General features: G+C 46.5%; 1 protein-coding gene across 7 annotated transcripts in view; it reads right to left on the bottom strand.

The window, feature by feature from the left end:
• LOC135057044 (gastrula zinc finger protein XlCGF26.1-like) overlaps window positions 1-19,859 on the bottom strand; it is a 353,457-nt gene that overhangs the window by 15,796 nt on the left and 317,802 nt on the right. For 4 of the 7 annotated variants that reach the window (XM_063962905.1, XM_063962904.1, XM_063962906.1 and 1 more), the window contains exons 7-8: window positions 5,015-5,112; window positions 4,660-4,864 (exon numbers count right to left, since the gene is read on the bottom strand). In XM_063962905.1, the coding sequence (XP_063818975.1) occupies window positions 4,660-4,864; window positions 5,015-5,112 (303 nt within the window). Of the gene's footprint in view, window positions 1-4,659; window positions 4,865-5,014; window positions 5,113-10,114; window positions 10,239-19,859 lie in introns of all 7 variants that reach the window. The other 3 variants (XM_063962907.1, XM_063962909.1, XM_063962908.1) reach the window with 1 other exon arrangement.

A 19,859-nucleotide genomic window follows, 5' to 3' on the forward strand; every position in this document is an offset into this window, starting at 1 on the left:
TCGTCGTCGACACTGGTGTCAGTATCAGTGTCGACGTCTGCGTCTGCAAACTGAGGTAGCGGGCGTTTTAGAGCCCCTGACAACCTTTGAGACACCTGGACAGGCACGAGCTGAAAACTCGGCTGTCCCACATTTGGCATGTCGTCAAATTTCTTATGTAAGGAGTCTATACGTGCACTCATCTCTTTCCATAAGCTCATCCACTCAGGTGTCTGCCCCGCAGGGGGTGACATCCCTTCTAAAGGCATTTGCTCCGTCTCCACATCATTATCCTCATCAAACATGTCGACACAGCAGTACCGACACACAGCACACACACACAGGGAATGCTCTAATAGAGGACAGGACCCACAAAAGCCCTTTGGGGGGACAGAGTGAGAGTATGCCAGCACACACCAGAGCGCTATATAATGCAGGGACTAACTGAGTTATGTCCCCTATAGCTGCTTTTACTATATAAATGTATACTGCGCCTAAATTTAGTGCCCCCCCCTCTGTTTTTTACCCTTTGCTGTAGTGTAGTCTGCAGGGAAGAGCCAGGGAGCTTCCTTCCAGCGGAGCTGTGAGGGAAAAATGGCGCCAGTGTGCTGAGGGAGAGAGCTCCGCCCCTTTTCCGCGGACTATTCTCCCGCTTTTTCCTATATTCTGGCAGGGGTATTTTCCACATATAGCCTCTGGGGCTATATATTGTGGTATTTTTGCCAGCCAAGGTGTTTTTATTGCTTCTCAGGGCGCCCCCCCCCCCCCCTGCACCCTCAGTGACCGGAGTGTGAAGTGTGTATGAGGAGCAATGGCGCACAGCTGCAGTGCTGTGCGCTACCTTGGTGAAGACTTGATGTCTTCTGCCGCCGATTTTCCGGACCTCTTCTTGCTTCTGGCTCTGTAAGGGGGACGGCGGCGCGGCTCCGGGACCGAACACCAAGGACTGGGCCTGCGGTCGATCCCTCTGGAGCCAATGGTGTCCAGTAGCCTAAGAAGCCCAAGCTGGCTGCAAGCAGGCAGGTTCGCTTCTTCTCCCCTTAGTCCCTCGCTGCAGTGAGCCTGTTGCCAGCAGGTCTCACTGAAAATAAAAAACCTAATTCTATACTTTCTTTCTAAAGGCTCAGGAGAGCCCCTAGTGTGCATCCAACCTCGGCCGGGCACAAAATCTAACTGAGGCTTGGAGGAGGGTCATAGTGGGAGGAGCCAGTGCACACTCGGTAGTCATAAATCTTTCTAGAGTGCCCAGCCTCCTTCGGAGCCCGCTATTCCCCATGGTCCTTTCGGAGTTCCCAGCATCCACTAGGACGTCAGAGAAATGGACATTGTATTTATTCTAGAGCCCAGCAGGCTAATGTCCCTCTGGGCATCCCGCATATACAAGACAACGTCTTTAATATGGTCAAGGGTTAGCAATACGGTATCCCTGTCCAGGGTATCTAACCCCTCCGACAGAGTATCTGTCCATGCTGCTACAGCACTGCACATCCAGGCTGAAGCAATAGCCGGTCTCAGTAGAGTACCAGAGTGTGTATACACTGACTTCAGTATACCTTCCTGCTTCCTATCCGCAGGCTCCTTTAAGGCGGCCGTATCCTGAGACGGCAAGGCCACCCTCTTAGATAAGCGTGTCAGGGCCTTGTCTACCCTAGGGGAGGATTCCCAACGTAACCTATCCGTTGGCGGGAAAGGGTACGCCATTAGTATTCTTTTGGGAATCACCACTTTCTTATCAGGGGAAGACCACGCTTCTTCACATAACTCATTTAATTCATGTGACCGGGGAAAAGTCACTGGCTGCTTTTTCTCCCCAAACATATTCACCCTCTTGTCAGGGACAGGGTCAACTTCTGAAATGTGTAATACATTTTTCATTGCAGTAATCATGTATCGGAAGGCCTTAGTCATTTTGGGCTGTAATAGTGCCCCATCATCGTCGACGCTGGAGTCGGACTCCGTGTCGACATCTGTGTCAACCAACTGAGATAGTGGGCATTTTTGAGACGCCGACGGCCCCTGAGGTGCCTGGGCAGGCCCGGGTTGAGAGCCCGGCTGTCCCCCGGCAGCAACATCATCAAATCTCTTGTGTAATGAGTTTACATTGTCATTTAAGACCTTCCACATATCCATCCAACCAGGTGTCGGCACCGACACCACATTTATCTGCACTTGCTCCACCTCCACGTTACCCTCCTCATCAAACATGTCGACACAGCCGTACCGACACACAGGGAATGCTCTGACTGAGGACAGGACCCCACAAGGTCTATGGGGAGACAGAGAAAGAGTATGCCAGCACACACCACAGCGCTATATAACACAGGGATACACCACCAGAAGTGAATTTTTCCCAATAGATGCTGTATAAATACACCTTTTGCCTAAATTTATGTGCCCCCCCCTCTCTTTTTACCCTCTTAGTGCCAGGAGACTGCAGGGGAGAGCCTGGGGAGCGTCCTTCCAGCGGAGCTGTGAAGAGAAATGGCGCTGGTGTGCTGAGGAAGAAGGCCCCGCCCCTTCAGAGGCAGGCTTCTGTCCCGCTGTTTATGACTAAAAAATGGCGGGGGTTTTACACATATACAGTCACAGACTGTATTATGTGTCTTTTTTATGCCAAAGGTATTCTTATTGCTGCCCAGGGCGCCCCCCCCCCCCCAGCGCCCTGCACCCTACGGACCGGAGTGTGTGGTGTGCAGTGGGAGCAATGGTGCACAGCTACGGTGCTGTGCGCTACCTTAAAGAAGACAGGAGTCTTCAGCCGCCGATTTCATCACCAACTTCTGATCTTCTGGCTCTGCGAGGGGGACGGCGGCGCGGCTCCGGGAACGGACGACCGAGGACCTCTGCCTGTGTTCGAACCCTCTGGAGGTAATGGTGTCCAGTAGCCTAAGAAGCGCGACCTAGCTGTGAACAGGTACGTTTGCTTCTCTCCCCTCGGTCCCACGTAGCAGTGAGTCTGTTGCCAGCAGATCTCACTGAAAATAAAAAACCTAACAAATACTTTCTTTTCTAGGAAGCTCAGGAGAGCCCCTAGGGTGCATCCAGCTCTGGCCGGGAACAGATACTTAATAAGCAATATGGCAATGAGCAAGGTGCAACTAATGTGGATATGAATATCTGAGATACTGTTCAATCTGTGCTCATTAAGACACATATATAGTTATCCAGTATTAGCAATATTTTCCATCAGGAGTAATCATGGTGTATGTAACTTCAGTACACAATCTAAAATGCTTCCTAATGATTTAGTGATATTAATATAAGTGTTATTTACACTGTCACTGTGGTCCTTTTCATTTTCGGACTCTGGCTCAGGCCCAAGTGGCGCATTTTGGACCTTGCAAGGCTTATAAGCACCAGGGCCCATCTAACACCACGACGGGGTCTTTAGCCAGTGTGCCAATTTTACTTCTTTCTGTGACACAGTCGACGGCCCTACTCTCATCTTTCCTCCGCTCATGGATGAGGTTAGACAGCAGATGGGACTAGCAGACTAGAGTGTCGCTATCTAGTTTTTTACTATCCATGCCAGTGTAAAAAAATATTTTTTTCTCCCACTGTCTAAAACACATTATAACATGATTTTGTTTGTTTAAATTCTCCATGCAATAATATGATTTTTTTGAATACAGATGATTAATAAATTGCACAGGAGTTATAATGTATATCATGTGGTTCATTACACTATGAATAGAATGTGGTTCCTATAAACAGTGGCTGTGTAAGACACCTGCATTTGTTACATACTCTGTTGTTAATAAACATCAGTGTGTCAGTCTTCTATCTAAAGATACAAATGAATCAAAATGTAGACAGTGTTCAGCACAGTTTGATTGCTACTATGTATTCTTCATTTGTCTCTACATAGACATGGATAGCATGTTTTCCTCTGTATGGAAGGGATGTTAGTATTTGATGTACAAGAAAACTTTTGTGAAGCATGGGGAGAAGTCGATCCTATATGTATAGCATTATTTATACCGCCAGGTGAAATCCAGACACATATTATCAGTTTGGACCTTATATGAGATATTGAAGGTTAATATCTAAAGATCAATTAATTTCCTAAAATAACCTTTTTGATTGTATACAAGAATATATATCACCTATATCACTACTGCTGCCTATTTAATAAGTTTGATAAATTATTAACATCTTTTTGTCATTAATTTCTGAGCAAAACATATAATTTCAAGACGATAGTATTTGCTCTCACTTATTTATATTTTACCACTGTTTATAAGGGGATCAATCAATTGATATTTCTAGTATACCCTTGTTATAATTTTTTAGTTGAGTATTTGATTAATAAAAGCTAAGTTTTAAACTAAATACACTTTTTCACCCATTCATACATAATATTATCAAAAAGAGTGCTCCAAACATAGGAATTTCTTCTTTTTGGTGAGGTGTGGGTGCTTCCACACCCACCAAATTAATTTGTATCGGGAACAGATACTAACTGAGGTCTGGAGGAGGGGCATAGAGGGAGGAGCCAGTGCACACCAGATAGTACCTAATCTTTCTTTTAGAGTGCCCAGTCTCCTGCGGAGCCCGTCTATTCCCCATGGTCCTTACGGAGTCCCCAGCATCCACTAGGACGTCAGAGAAATAAGAGATTGCTGCAGAGGTTGAACAAGAATATGTGACTCCTCTCAGTAATAAGTGATTATTACTCACCTGTGCTGATATCTGTAGGGATTTCTTCCTCCTTCCACTGGTGATCACCCCTCACATACGTCACTTCTCCCTCTATATCTTCTACCTTTTTATGAGTCACACACATATCTTCTTCTTCCTCTATATCTTCTACCTTTATACGAGTCACATACATATCTTCTTCTTCCTCTATATCTTCTACCTTAACATCAATCAGGCCTTTACCCTAAGTAATCAACAAAAGAATAAAAGAACGCGTTAAATATAGCTGATTTCATTAATTCACATTCAGTAGAAAAATTCCAGTAAGAAAAAAAACAAAACATGGACAGCTTCTCTATAGATCATATAGTATTAAGTCACTAATCCCACCTACCCGATCCCCCTGTGGGGTCCTGTGATTCTCCTCTGTAGAGTCTTGTGAATACAGAGTACGGGGACATCTCTCTGGGGTATCTCTGTTACTGGGTCCATCTGTGAGAGACACACACAGTGACTAAGGGCGTGTGCACACGGTGAGATATTTTCTTACGATTTTGACTATATAGTCAAAATCTATAGTAAACAAAAAAAAAATCCAATTTTGGTGCGCAAAAAAACCTCCTATATTGCAACTAGTTATGTATATCAGAGTAGTGCATCCAGGTTACTCAGAAAACAGTGAATAGAAGAAAAAGATAGATATACACACTCCAGCGCTAAGGAGAGTACCACATTCACAAAATATATTCAGAAAACTCCATGTAAAAAACTTATCACAAGTGTGGATAATAAGTCAATCAGTTATACTTAACGTTAGGGAAGTAATCAACACAAATGTAGAATGGTCTTAATCCGTATATTTCCACAGTTTACCATGTGAAAAGAACAAAAAATATATGATAGTGCAGATTATTTAAAACAAGATTCAAATGTTATTACAGGGATCCACTTACAAACATAAAGTTTGGTTTGAGCCTGATATTGTTCCTGTAGTGGCAATTTCAGCATCTAGCAGTTGCATCGATTCCAGGTATACACCGGATCCTTCATGTTGACTCCATGATAAGGTATATGATACCACAGAAAAGAAATATAGATAGTGCAAGTATGTAAAAACAGCAAAACATTTTTTAATACAAATATGCACTTACAAACACTTGAAAAAACACAGCATAACGGGTTCCCCAATGACAAAGCAGCATAGGTGAGTTCCTGATGTTCGAGGGATTCCAACACTCACTTCCGGAATGTGAATGCTGTAACAGACCTACGATCTATAGCCATGCAGGGTGTCCGTCCCAAAGCCACGCTAGACGCGTTTCAGACCAAAGTCCTTCCTCAGTAGCGTGGCTTATGCTCTCCTGAATATCCTTATATTGGGAGTGAACAGGTGCTCCCAATCCCCGCTGATCTGCGTCGTCCGTGCGCCAAACACACGCGTCACAACCGGAACCGGAAGTGACGTCACGGTTTGCGTTCCATTCAACCGGAAATGGTTCACATGCGTTCCACAGTCTTTTTCTAAATGCCGGAACCGGAAGTGACGTCATAATTTGCGTTTCACTCAGCCGGAAAGAGGTCACACGCGTTCCCAGTCCATTTCTCTAACAGGAATAATTAACAACAAGTCCAGATACATGATCCTCTTAGTAAAACTAGAGCAAGACAAAAGCATCAATAAAACGAAATGTATATTCTTAAAGTGCATCAAAGTTATACAGAAGATAGATTGACACAAGAATTAGAGGGAATGAGACATCAAGTAATCAAAATAAATATAAATATATATATATTATATAAATATTATATATATATATATATATATGGAAAATGGAATGACACAGCGCCACTTGTGGGGTGGGTTCTCAGTATAGTATATAAAAAAACAGAATTGCCGATAAAAACACACGTAACCTCTCTGGAAGGTGTCTGCCAACCCTTAAGAACGCAGTACTGGTACAGTACTGCTGCGAAATGTATAGAAATGGGGGGAATAAGGGTACCGGCGACTAGTGTTGTTTAAAATGTAATAGTTAAAAATAGATTTTAAAAGCCAAAAGATATGTAATAATACAAGCGAGCTTTAATATCACATAAAAGCGTGTTACAACATAAAACGTACTACAGAGTATTAATAAAAGCATAAAAACATAAACATAAAAGGTCTTTGTAAAAAAGGTAAGGAAGTTCTGACTTAACTCTTTAAAAATAGGCAAGGGAGTCACCACAGGGAGCCCAACGCGTTTCGTCACAACTGACTTCTTCAAAGGGTAAGGACAGAATGAAACTATGTGGCTATTTATACCCCTGATGGACTGGCTCAGGGTTGGTGATGTCATAATTAGTCACATGACAAAAATCGAAAATGTGCAAGATACAGATCATTGAGGACACTCTGTTGGGACATAATCTCAGGCTAGGGGTGATACCATGAGGGTGTAGAACATAAAACGAGTGGTTTAAGGGCTAAAATGACAATAGGAGAGTCATAAACTGTAAAAATGTCTTAATTCGCGGCACTTCCGCCCCGCTTCCGGTGACGGAGGAGACGCGTCACGTGTCTCCGGGTATTTCCGCCCCACTTCCGGTTTCGTCCATGCGCATGCGCCGGCCGCGCTGGTCGCGCACTGCGCATGTGTCCACAGGCTTTTCAGTCAGTGTAGTTTTCTCTCCAGGTCTCCATGTTATGAATGTCCCTCCTGGTGAGTGCTGCGGCGGCCATATTGGTGGTGACAGACTCCATAGGATATATAGGAAGAGCGGTGGCCATCTTTGGGGAGTCCTTGGAGACATATATTCACAGTTCATCGGTAACCATGACAGCGGATACATAAAAGGGAGCAATAAGAGAAGAAGATATGGTGAAGATTATGCAGTGGTTATTTTGTTATAGTTTAATCCTGCTTGGATCCAATAAATGTTATAGGAGGAGATGATTTTAGCTTAGTAGAAAAATGGAATTAGTGCTAATATAAATACTTTGGTATTGGAGCGACACACATATTTCAAGGTGACACACACATGACATATTATATGGATTGTAACAACCTAAGTAAAATCATAGGTGATATCATGAGTTTTAAGTGCCAGGTGAGGGGTGGTTTCTTTGGTTGTAACCCCCTAACGATATCGAAAGGTAGGGAGCAAGGTGGGGGGTGTGGGGGTGGGGTTGGGTGGGGGGTGTTGGATGGGGAGACCAAGTGAATTAGCAGCAGAAGCACTGTGTGAGTGATATGAGGGTGTAAGCTCTGAACATTCATATATATATTGTACCGCCTGTAGCCCCATGGGACCTTGAGGTTGTCCTGCGATTCCTTATGTCTTCCTGGTTCGAACCTTTGCGGAAGGTTGAATTAAGATTTCTCACTTGGAAGGTGGTTATGCTGTTGGCGCTGGCATCTGCCAGACGAGTTTCGGAGTTGGCGGCCTTATCACATAAGAGTCCGTATTTGATATTTCATGCGGATAGAGCGGAATTGAGGACTCGGCCACAATTTCTACCAAAGGTGGTTTCGTCATTTCACATTAACCAGCCTATTGTCGTTCCGGTAGCTTCGGATGTTGGGGCGGTTCCAAAATCGCTAGATGTGGTAAGAGCGTTAAAGGTTTACGTCTCCAGGACAGCCGTTACTAGGAAGACTGAAGCGTTGTTTGTGTTGTATGCGGCAAACAAGCTTGGACATCCAGCGTCGAAACAAACGATTGCTCGCTGGATTTGTAATACGATCCAACAGGCTTACTCTTCGGTGGGGTTACCGGTGCCGAAGGTAGTGAAAGCCTATTTTACCAGAAAGGTGGGTTCGTCTTGGACGGCTGCCCGAGGGGTCTCGGCACTTCAGCTTTGCCGAGCAGCTACTTGGTCGGGTTCGAACACTTTTGCTAAATTCTATAAGTTCGATACACTGGCCGAGGAGGACCTGGCGTTTGCTCAGTCGGTGCTGCAGAGTCGTCCGCACTCTCCCGCCCGTTCTGGAGCTTTGGTATAATCCCCATGGTCCTTTTGGAGTCCCCAGCATCCCCAGGACGTAAGAGAAAAAAGGATTTTGGTACTCACCGTTAAATCCTTTTCTCCTAGTCCGTAGAGGATGCTGGGCGCCCGTCCCAGTGCGGACTATTACTTGCATTATGAGATTCTACTTACTGTTGAGTTGTTATACACGACATTTGGTTGTTACAGCTGGTTGCTGGAGGTTTTACATTTAATGTTATACGGTTTTAGTGTTATTCCGGTTGGGCGGAATGTCTTTGGTGTGGGCTGGTAGTTTGGTTAGCCCTTAGTTAAACAAAAATCTTTCCATGTACTGTCCATCTCTCCTGGGCACAGTTCCTATAGCTGAGGTCTGGAGGAGGGGCATAGAGGGAGGAGCCAGTTCACACCCAGTCTAAAGTCTTTTAGTGTGCCTAAGTTCCTGCGGAGCCCGTCTGTACCCCATGGTCCTTTTGGAGTCCCCAGCATCCTCTACGGACTAGGAGAAAAGGATTTAACGGTGAGTACCAAAATCCTATTTTTTTGTTCTTTTCACATGGTAAACTGTGGAAATCTACGGATTAAGACCATTCTACATTTGTGTTGATTACTTCCCTAACGTTAAGTATTACTGATTGACTTATTATCCACACTGGTGATAATTTTTTTACATGGAGTTTTCTGAATATATTTTGTGAATGTGGTACTCTCCTTAGCGCTGGAGTGTGTATATCTATCTTTTTCTTCTATATAGTCAGAATCGTAAGAAAAGTTAGTGCAGATCGTAAGGTGAATTTCACCTTGTGATTCCGATGCGATGCCGATGTGCGGTCCTGTGCGGTCTGCATCGCAAGCGTAGATAGTCAAAATTTACTTGCCTGCACAGTCTATCTCGTAAAAAAGATAGTCAAAATCGCACAGTTAGTATCGCAAGCACAGTCAATGGGGGGAATTCAAATGTTTGAAAAGTCGGTAGGGTGTCTGTTTTTTCCTGTCTATTAGATAACAGACACCCAACTGACTATTCAAACAATTGAATATCCCCCATTATGTGCTTGCGATACTGACTTAGTCCCTGTAGCATAGTGAGAATCGAGGTTAGCCTGAATCTCACCGTGTGTACACACCTTAAGGGCCTAAGTCAGCATGGATTGTTAAAGCAAAATCATTCTCTAATGGGCACATCCATGTGCAGAGCAGGGGAGGCAGATGTAACATGTGCAGAGAGAGTTAGATTTGGGTGGGGTGTGTTCAAACTGAAATCTAAATTGCAGAGTAAAAATAAAGCAGCCAGTATTTACCCTGCACAGAAACAAAATAACACACCCAAATCTAACTCTCTCTGCACATGTTACATCTGCCACACCTGCAGTGCACATGGATGCCCATTAGAGAAAGATTTTGCTTTTGCGATCCATGCTAATGTAGGCCCCAAGTACATTGTTTTGGTATGATTACCAAACATAGCATATATGTAGGCTTTCAAAACGCTTCTGTTCTTTACAATTAGTCAAAGTCTCCTCTTACCCGGTGATGTGAGGGGCTGGTGATTCTCCATCATCACTTCCTTGTATAGATCCTTATGTCCCTCTATATACTCCCACTCCTCCATGGAGAGATAGACAGTGATGTCCTGACACCTTATAGGAACCTGACACACACAATGACACAGTCATCACCCAGCAGGGGCAGATCTAGACTTTACTATTAGGGCAGGCAGTTTAATTATTTATCCTGACTCCTCCGTTTTCCTGTCTTGCCACTTTACAGTGTTTTTTTGTTCTTTCAGTTGTCACATTTTGAATCTTAATTTCCATATTTTTTATTCCTTTATTTTGGTACAGGAAGGTGCCAAAAGTCACGTGCCAGCCCCGGCCAGGTGGCCAGATCGACAGCCACTTACCTGGGTGAGACAGGACACTGAATACATATTGAATGGTGTGCAGATAGGAGGGGGGCGCTCGCGCAACGTTGGGGGCGTGCCGCGAGTCAGGGGGCGTGGACTCGTGGCACACCCCATTTTCCATGGAGACCATGGAACCAGAGTCGGAGGCTGCGCTGCGCGCGGCCTTCCCAACTCCCTGAGCGACCAATTCGGCTCACCTGCCCATCAGCCCTTCTGGCATGTGCCAGACTTTCTGTGACACTGAGTTGAGACAGTGGAGACTCATCAGAATCATCAATGATTCATCCAGTGCAGCTGAATAGCAGAGGTATGAGTCACTGACTGTGAGACAGTGCTCACTCAGTGGACTCATCAGAATCATTATTCATTCATTCAGTGCAGATGAATAGCTGACACATTACCAGAGGTTTGACTAACTGAGCACTGACTGCCTGTGAGACTGATGCTGACTCAGTGGAGATGGATCAGATTCATTAATGATTTTTCTCTTTCATCCACTAAGGGACACTGGAGTCCTATACAGTAGGGGTGTGAAGCTTGCAACCGGAGGTGTGGCACAATCTAAAATTAGCATTGTCTGCACAGCCGGCTCCTCCCTCTTCACATCCCTTCTCCCTCAGTTTGGAAAATTGTGCCTACGAGGTACAAGCACAAGACAGGAGCTCCTGCTCCATGAAGATTGATTTATTTTTATTTTTTTGATTTTTTCTCTTTTATACTTGCCCAATCCCTCCTAACTAAAGGGAGGGTGCAGGTTTTAAACGAAAAGATGGTAAATGCCCGATCCCACCTAAATGAAAGGGGGTGCAGGCTTTACCATGCAAAAAGGCTGCGTCCCGCTAATAAAAGGGGGACAAAGTTCAGGATTGGAGACAATGACTCCAGCTCACGGGGTCTGCATCTCTATAAAGGCACCAACCGTGAGTACTGGTTGTTTTAAAATGGCCCCACAGGAGTTGAAGAAAGGGATTTTAGATTATTTATTTTATTTTATTTTTTTCTCTTTTCTTGATTATTTCTTCATTTAATTTCCCTATGGGGCTTTATTAGACTTTGCTAGCAAGTGGGATCCTCATAGTATAGAGGACTGATCCCCTGTAATGTGAGGTTCAAATCTTTAAAAAAAAAAAAAAAAAAAAAAAGAATGATTAGCTTCCCGCAGCGGCGTCCAGGCAGCGGTCACAGTGTGAGGCGGGCCGGGATCCCTTCAGCGGCGCAGCCTTCCCTGTCCGTACAGAGGCAGTCAGAGAGAGCCGCCACTACGGGACCCGATGAGACAGTCCCGGCGCGCGCCGGCCAGCGGGAGATCGTATACCGCGCGCCTGAGCAGATACCCTCAGCCGCCGGAGGCGGGGAGCGAGAGAGAGACGCTGCAGTGAGAAGCGGCTGAGGTGATTCCCTCAGCCGCGGGACGCGACTCTATAGCGCACAGCCAGAGCGGCCACGACAGCACGTTCAGCATTAAGTTAAAAAAGTGTAGACAAGGGGGTTCACCAGAGGTAGTTCCCCCTCATAAATGAAGGATCCGAAATTTTTAATTGGCGGGCATCTTAAAATTGATATGCAGGCGCCAGAAAAACTGAGGAGCATGGAGTGAACCTCTCCTCTGTTATAGATGTATAGTAAGACAGCGCCCTCTGCTGGTGAGATGTCATAATGCGGATCTCCTGAAATATAATATGATTATGATTTATTTTCAGAGGTACTCTATTACAAAGAGCCTACAGAAAATACTAAACGCAAGTGAAGCCAACTGTAACACCGTAGCTGACTTACAGTTGGGTGTGTGGCGGTTACGAGTCGGCTGGTGTAAAGGCAAAATAAATAAATCTTTTGTTTCCGCCATCTATCACAGTCTTTCTCTACCTAGTTTAAAGGGTGAAAGCACTGCGACACAGTCTGGTAAGGGGTTTTATTCAACATGTCTAATACACCACCCTAGACCTCCAAAACCCATTATTTGCATGTAACAAAAAAAGCACGAGAATGGCAGCTCCAGGGTGTGCGATTCCTGCTTCGACAAGGACGCTCCACCTGGGAGCAGTGCTCTGTATAGGTCAGGGAAAGATATCCCTGCAGATAGAATCTCCAATGAGATGGCGGAATCCCGCACGCAACAATTAGGGCTGTGGGATTCTCAAAAACGCTGAAAAAAAAATTCTCATCAGGTTAACGCCTCCTGCAGAAGCAGTAACCAAGGTGTGCAGGCCGGTTTAAGGGCCTCTTCCTCTTGTACCGTAAGCAGAGGAGGAAGAGGGTATTCTCATTGATACAAAGGAAGGTGAGTTAATTAAATTTAACCTAGACGCCGATTTTCCAGAAGAGGACACGGCAATCTCAGGTTCTTAATTCTTTAATCGAAACGGTGACGGAGATCCTACATTGTAAGGTAGAATAAGTAAAGGAGCCAGAAGATTCGAATGGTTCGAATCCCAAAAACCGCGTTCAGCAGCCTTTCCCATTCCTAAATCCCTCCAATCTCAAATGGAGGAGGCTTGGAAGCAACCTGACAAACTCTTTAAATTTCCCAACAGGGTTTCCAGTAACTTATCCCCTACCTAAGGGTGTAATGGATAAGTGGGAAGCTCCGCCGGTAGTGGTTGTTTTCCTAGGAAGGTTGCCGAAAAGGACAATCTTACCATTACCTAATGTAACGACTTTAAGAGGTTGACACAGCTTTAAAGTAAATTTTTGTAGCAGGTGCAGTACGGAGACCTACGGTTGTCTGCGCTTGGGTTAACTAGACCATGGGAGCATGGTCTGCATGTATGGTACAGGCTATTGAGGAAAATGGCTTGGAAGAAATTACCCAACTGGCGGAGCAAATTCAAGATATTCGAAGGATAGCATCTCGCATCTCTGCATCAGCCATATCGGCTAGACGAACAGAGAATGGAGACTGACACCAAGGGGTGGTAGAATCTTTTCCCTTGGAGGGTGAGATGCTTTTCGGTCCAGAGTTGGACAAGTGGACTTCGCAAGCTACAGCAGGGACGTCCATTTTTCTGCCTACTCCTTATACAAGGGCCACTCCACAAGTTAGGAGAGGTTATTTGGGACCAGTGTTTACTTCCTTTAGATCGCAGTCCTTGCGAGCCCGAGGAAGAAGTTTCGGTACACAAGTACGTGGAGGCAGAGGTAGAGGCCACTCACAGGTAGCAGCCAGAAAGCGGGATAAAACTGCTGACAAAACCGTGGCAGGACGGTCTCCCGGCTCACGAAAGTCTGGGGAGGTTTTCGGGACATCTGGGCCTACGCCTCACCAGAACTTTGGATAAACAACCTAATCTCTCTAGGGTACAAACTAGATTTTCCACAGTGACCCAGAGTCAGTTTTTTTACAAGGAGATTGCCTCTGTGCCCTCAGAAAGCAAAGGCGTTACTGCCAGCAATTGAGTTATTGCTACGGTCAGAGGTCATTCCTCTGGTTCCCGCCTCTCAGAGAGGCACGGCTTTCTAATCATGTCTTTTTGTCGTGCCAAAGCCAGTCGGGACGGTCAAACCGATACTCACTTTAAAAGGTTTAAACCGGTTTATAAGGGTCTACAAATTCTAGCTGGAATCAATCCAGTCGATCATTGCAGGCTTAGAACATGCATATCTGCATGCCCCTCACCAGACTTACTTATGGTTCGCACTGCTGACGGATCACTCCCAATTCAGGGCCAATGCCGTTCGGTCTCTCATCGGCCCCAAGAATCTTTACCGAAGATCATGGCAGTCATGGTTGCAGAATTGGGACTGTCGAGGGTCTCGATTAGACCTTATCTAGACGACATGCTAATCAAGGCATACTCTCGAGAACAGTTGATCAGGGATGTTCAGACATCTCATCCAATTCTCATTCAACATGGGTGGATTATCGATTTCCAAAGATCCAACCTCATGCCAACTCACGAATTCAGTTTCTCGGTCTCCTCTTGGACACGGTACAATTGAGAGTATTCCTACCAGAGAACAAGGTGAAGAACCTACAGAGATTAGTGGCTCAGGTACTGAGCTCACAAACGTTTTTTCTACACCTCTGTGTGGAATTTCTCTGGAAGATGGTGGCGTCTTTCGAAGCTCTCCAGTATGGCAGACTTCATTCCCGACGATTACAGATGAACCTCCCTGCTCAGTGAGCAGGGTCACACTGGTTTTTACATCAAAGAATCCGACTTCCACCACGCATACGCACCTTCTTACTTTGGTGTTCGTTGCACACAGGCAAGGGATTCGGCATTTGGGATTGGAGAATCCTGACAGATGCCAGTCTCAGAGGTTGGGGTACCGTCTCAAAGGAGCATCAGTTTTCAGAGCAGATGGACGCTACTGGAGAGCAGCCTACCCATAAACATTTGCGAACTAAGAGCAGTTTACAATGCGCTTTTCTTAACCAAAGACCAAGTAATGGGTCAACACATAAGAATGCAGTCGGACAATGTCACGACAACGGCATACATAAACCGTCAAAGAGGAACAAGGAGCGGAATGGCGTTAAAGGAAGTCACAAAGATCTTGTGGGCAGAAAGGCGAAACATCATATTCTCGGCAGTTTTCGTTCCAGGTGTGGAGAACTGGGAAGCAGATTGTCTCCATCACCAGAACATGCATCCGGGAGAGTGGTGCCTCCATCCACGGATGGGGTCTACCTCAAGTCGACCTAATAGCGTCTCGGCAATAACATCAGCTGCCCAGATGTGTGTCCAGGATAAGAGATCCAGCAGCAGAAGGAGTGGACACATTAACACTTCCTTGGTTTTACAGGAAGGTTTACATTTTTCCACTTTTCCAACTCATACCCAAGATTCCGGAAAGGGGGTTGAAACGAGAAGGAGTGTGGGCGATTCTAATCGCACCAGATTGGCCCCGCAGGAGTTGGTACTCAGACCGGCGAGGGTTACTAGCGGAAGATCCTTGAGGGTTACCTCGGAGAGAGGATCTGCTATCTCAGGGACCGTTCCAACACCCAGGCCTGGATGGGCTGCGTTTAACGGCGTGGCTGTTGAAACCCGGATCTTAGGAAACAGAGGGGACACCAAGAACGGCCATTCCTACGATGATTGCCGCTAGGAAACCGGTCACAGTCATACACTACTACAGTATTTGGAAGAGGTACTTGGACTGGTGTCAAAAACGTGGGTGGAATTCGACGAACTTCCACTTATCCAGACTTTTACTTTTCCTTCAGACCGGCCTAGAGTTAGGTCTGCGGCTGGGATCTCTGAAGGTTCAAGTGTCGACTCTTTCCATCCTTTTTCAACAGCGGTTGGCATTCTTGCCAGAGGTTCAAACCTTTTTACAGGGGGTTCTGAGGATAAAGCCCCCTTTTCGTCCTCCCACTGCACCATGGGATCTAAATTTGGTGTTAAATTTTTTTTTAAAAATCGCCACTGTTTGAGCTGTTAGCGAGAACAGCCCTGAAATATCTCTCTTGGAAGGTAACGTTGTTGTTGCTGGCCTTGGCTTCGGCTGGGGGGGTTTCTGAGTTAGGAGCCTTATCGTGTAAGAGTCCTTTATGTAATTATTTTTCATGAGGATCGGGCGGAACTCCGTACAAGAGCAGATTTACTTCCTAAGGTTGTTTCAGGGTTCTATGTAAACCAGCAGATTGTGGTCCCATCTTTCCATTGTCTCGCAGATGGGGACGTGTCCTTGCTTGTTGTCTGAGCTTTGCGGGTGTACGTACACGTTACGTCATCCTTCAGGAAGTCGGACCATTTGTTTGTCCTTTATATGGGCCAAAGAAGGTTTGGCCGGTTTCTAAGCAGTCTCTGTCTCGATGGATTAGACTTGCCATTCGGCAAGCTTATATTTCCTGTGGTAAACAGGTTCTGGTAGAGACGGGTGCTCATACCACCCGATCGGTGGGTGCCTCCGGGGTGGCTGCCAAAGGTATTTCCACTACTTAACTTTGCAGAGCGGCAACTTGGTCCTCAGCCCACACGTTCGCGAAAGTTTACAAGTTTGATACCTTTGCGTCCGAAGTTTCTAAGTTCGGACGTTTGGTTTTGCAGGTCGCCGACAGCACTCCCTCCCTGGGGGATAACTTTGGGACGTCCCCTACTGTATAGGACTCCAGTGTCCCCTAGTGGATGAAAGAGAAAAGAGGATTTTGGTACTTACCGATAAATCCATTTCTCTGAATCCACTCGGGGACACTGGACGCCCGCCTCGGTGCTGTCAACCTGCTGTGTTAAAAGTTCTTGTTTAAACAGTTCGTACAAACAGCGTTGGTTTTTCGGTAAAGAGTGTCTTGGATGGTGTTTGCTATGTTGTACGGTTCGGTTCCTCGCCAGGTGCTCTAGTATCATGTCCTATTCTCTCAGTCAAATTTTCCAAACTGAGGGAGAAGGGATGTGAATGGGGAGGAACCGGCTGTGCAGACAATTCTAATTTTAGATTGTGCCACACCTCCGGTTGCAAGCTTCACACCCCTACTGTATAGGACTCCAGTGTCCCCTAGAGGATTCAGAGAAATGGATTTATCGGTAAGTACTAAAATCCTCTTATTCGGTGCAGAGGTCTGAGTCAGGTGTGGATCACTGGGCCAACCCTGTCCAGGTCGACCACTGAAGGTCGATAGTGAGTAGGTCAACACTGACTGAAGGCCGACATATGACTATGTTGACATGTAAGGAAGGTCGACATAGGCTAGGTCGGCACACAGAGTCAACACCGTTTTTATTTTGTGGGGGCGGGGGGGGGGGGGGGCGGTCTCTTGACCTGAATTTCCATCTGGAACCACCGACAATTAAAACGTATTTGCTCGCCATGCTTCAGGCGCAGTGTTTCGCTACGCTCGCCACAGGGTTTCTAAACAACTCTATGCTCACTTGGATAGAATAAAAATGAAAAAGTCCTGAAACCTCGCCAAAAAATAAGATTTTACTCACCGGTAAATCTATTTCTCGTAGTCCATAGTGGATGCTGGGAACTCCGTAAGGACCATGGGGAATAGACGTGCTCCGCAGGAGACTGGGCACTCTAAAGAAAGATTTAGGACTATCTGGTGTGCACTGGCTCCTCCCCCTATGACCCTCCTCCAAGCCTCAGTTAGGACACTGTGCCCGGACGAGCGTACACAATAAGGAAGAATTTTTGAATCCCGGGTAAGACTCATACCAGCCACACCAATCACACCATATAACACGTGATAGGAACCCCAATTAACAGTATGATAACAAATGGAGCCTCTGAAGAGATGGCTCACAACAAAACCCGATTTTTGTAACAATAACTATGTACAAGTATTGCAGACAATCCGCACATGGGATGGGCGCCCAGCATCCACTACGGACTACGAGAAATAGATTTACCGGTGAGTAAAATCTTATTTTCTCTGACGTCCTAGTGGATGCTGGGAACTCCGGAAGGACCATGGGGATTATACCAAAGCTCCCAAACGGGCGGGAGAGTGCGGATGACTCTGCAGCACCAAATGAGAGAACTCCAGGTCCTCCACAGCCAGGGTATCAAATTTGTAGAATTTTGCAAACGTGTTCGCCCCTGACCAAGTAGCTGCTCGGCAAAATTGTAAAGCCGAGACCCCTCGGGCAGCCGCCCAAGATGAGCCCACCTTCCTTGTGGAATGGGCTTTTACAGATTTAGGCTGCGGTAAGCCTACCGCAGAATGCGCCAGCTGAATTGTGCTACAAATCCAGCGCGCAATAGACTGCTTAGAAGCAGGAGCACCCAGCTTGTTGGGTGCATACAGGATAAACAGCGAGTCAGTTTTTCTGACTCCAGCCGTCCTGGAAACATACAATTTCAGGGCCCTGACTACGTACAGCAACTTGGAATCCTCCAAGTCCCTAGTAGCCGCAGGCACCACAATAGGTTGGTTCAAGTGAAAAGCTGAGACCACCTTTGGGAGACACTGAGGACGAGTCCTCAATTCTGCCCTATCCATATGGAAAATCAGATAAGGGCTTTTACAAGACAAAGCCGCCAATTCTGACACCCGCCTGGCCGACGCCAGGGCCAACAGCATGACCACTTTCCACGTGAGATATTTTAAATCCACAGTCTTAAGTGGTTCGAACCAATGTGATTTCAGGGATGCCAAAACCACATTGAGATCCCAAGGTGCCACTGGGGGCACAAAAGGAGGCTGAATGTGTAGAACTCCTTTTACAAAAGTCTGAACTTCAGGCAGTGAAGCCAGTTCTTTTTGGAAGAAAATCGACAGAGCCAAAATCTGGACCTTTATGGACCCCAATTTTGAGGCCCAACGTCACCCCTGCTTGCAGGAATCGACCCAGTTGAAATTCCTCCATCGGGGCCTTCATGGTCTCACACCAAGCAACATATTTCCGCCAAATGCGGTGATAATGTCTTGCGGTGACATCCTCCCTGGCTTTGATCAGGGTAGGGATGACTTCCTCCGGAATACCCTTTTCCTTCAGGATCCGGTGTTCAACCGCCATGCCGTCAAACGCAGCCGCGGTAAGTCTTGGAACAGACAGGGTCCCTGCTGCAGCAGGTCTTGTCTGAGCGGCAGAGGCCAAGGGTCCTCTGCAAGCATCTCTTGAAGTTCCGGGTACCAAGCCCTTCTTGGCCAATCCGGAACCCCGAGTATGGTTTTCACTCCTCGCTTTCTTATTATTCTCAGTACCTTGGGGATGAGAGGTAGAGGAGGAAACACATAAACTGACTGGTACACCCACGGTGTCACTAGAGCATCCACCGCTATCGCCTGAGGGTCTCTTGACCGGGCGCAATAGCTTTTCAACTTCTTGTTGAGGCGGGACGCCATCATGTCTACCTGTGTTTTTTCCCACCGGTTGACCAGCATTTGGAAGACTTCTGGATGAAGTCCCCATTCTCCCGGGTGGAGGTCGTGCCTGCTGAGGAAGTCTGCTTCCCAGTTGTCCACTCCCGGAATGAACACTGCTGTCAGTGCTAACACATGATTCTCTGCCCATCTGAGAATCCTTGTGGCTTCTGCCATCGCCATCCTGCTTCTCGTGCCGCCCTGTCTGTTTACATGGGCGACCGCCGTGATGTTGTCTGACTGGATCAGTACCGGCTGGTTTTGAAGCAGGGTCTTGCCTGGCTTAGGGCATTGTAAATGGCCCTTAGCTCCAGGATATTTATGTGAAGAGAAATCTCCTGATTTGACCACAGTCCTTGGAAATTTCTTCCCTTTGTGACTGCCCTCCAGCCCCGAAGGCTGGCATCCGTGGTCACCAGGACCCAGTCCTGTATTCCGAATCTGCGGCCCTCTAGTAGATGAGCCCTCTGCAGCCACCACAGCAGCGACACCCTGGTTCTGGACGATAGGGTTATCCGCTGTTGCATCTGTAGATGGGACCCGGACCATTTGTCCCACAGGTCCCACTGGAACGTCCTTGCGTGGAACCTTCCGAATGGAATTATGCT

The sequence above is a fragment of the Pseudophryne corroboree genome, chromosome 3 (genome assembly GCF_028390025.1).
Source record: "Pseudophryne corroboree isolate aPseCor3 chromosome 3, aPseCor3.hap2, whole genome shotgun sequence".
Taxonomy (NCBI): domain Eukaryota; kingdom Metazoa; phylum Chordata; class Amphibia; order Anura; family Myobatrachidae; genus Pseudophryne; species Pseudophryne corroboree.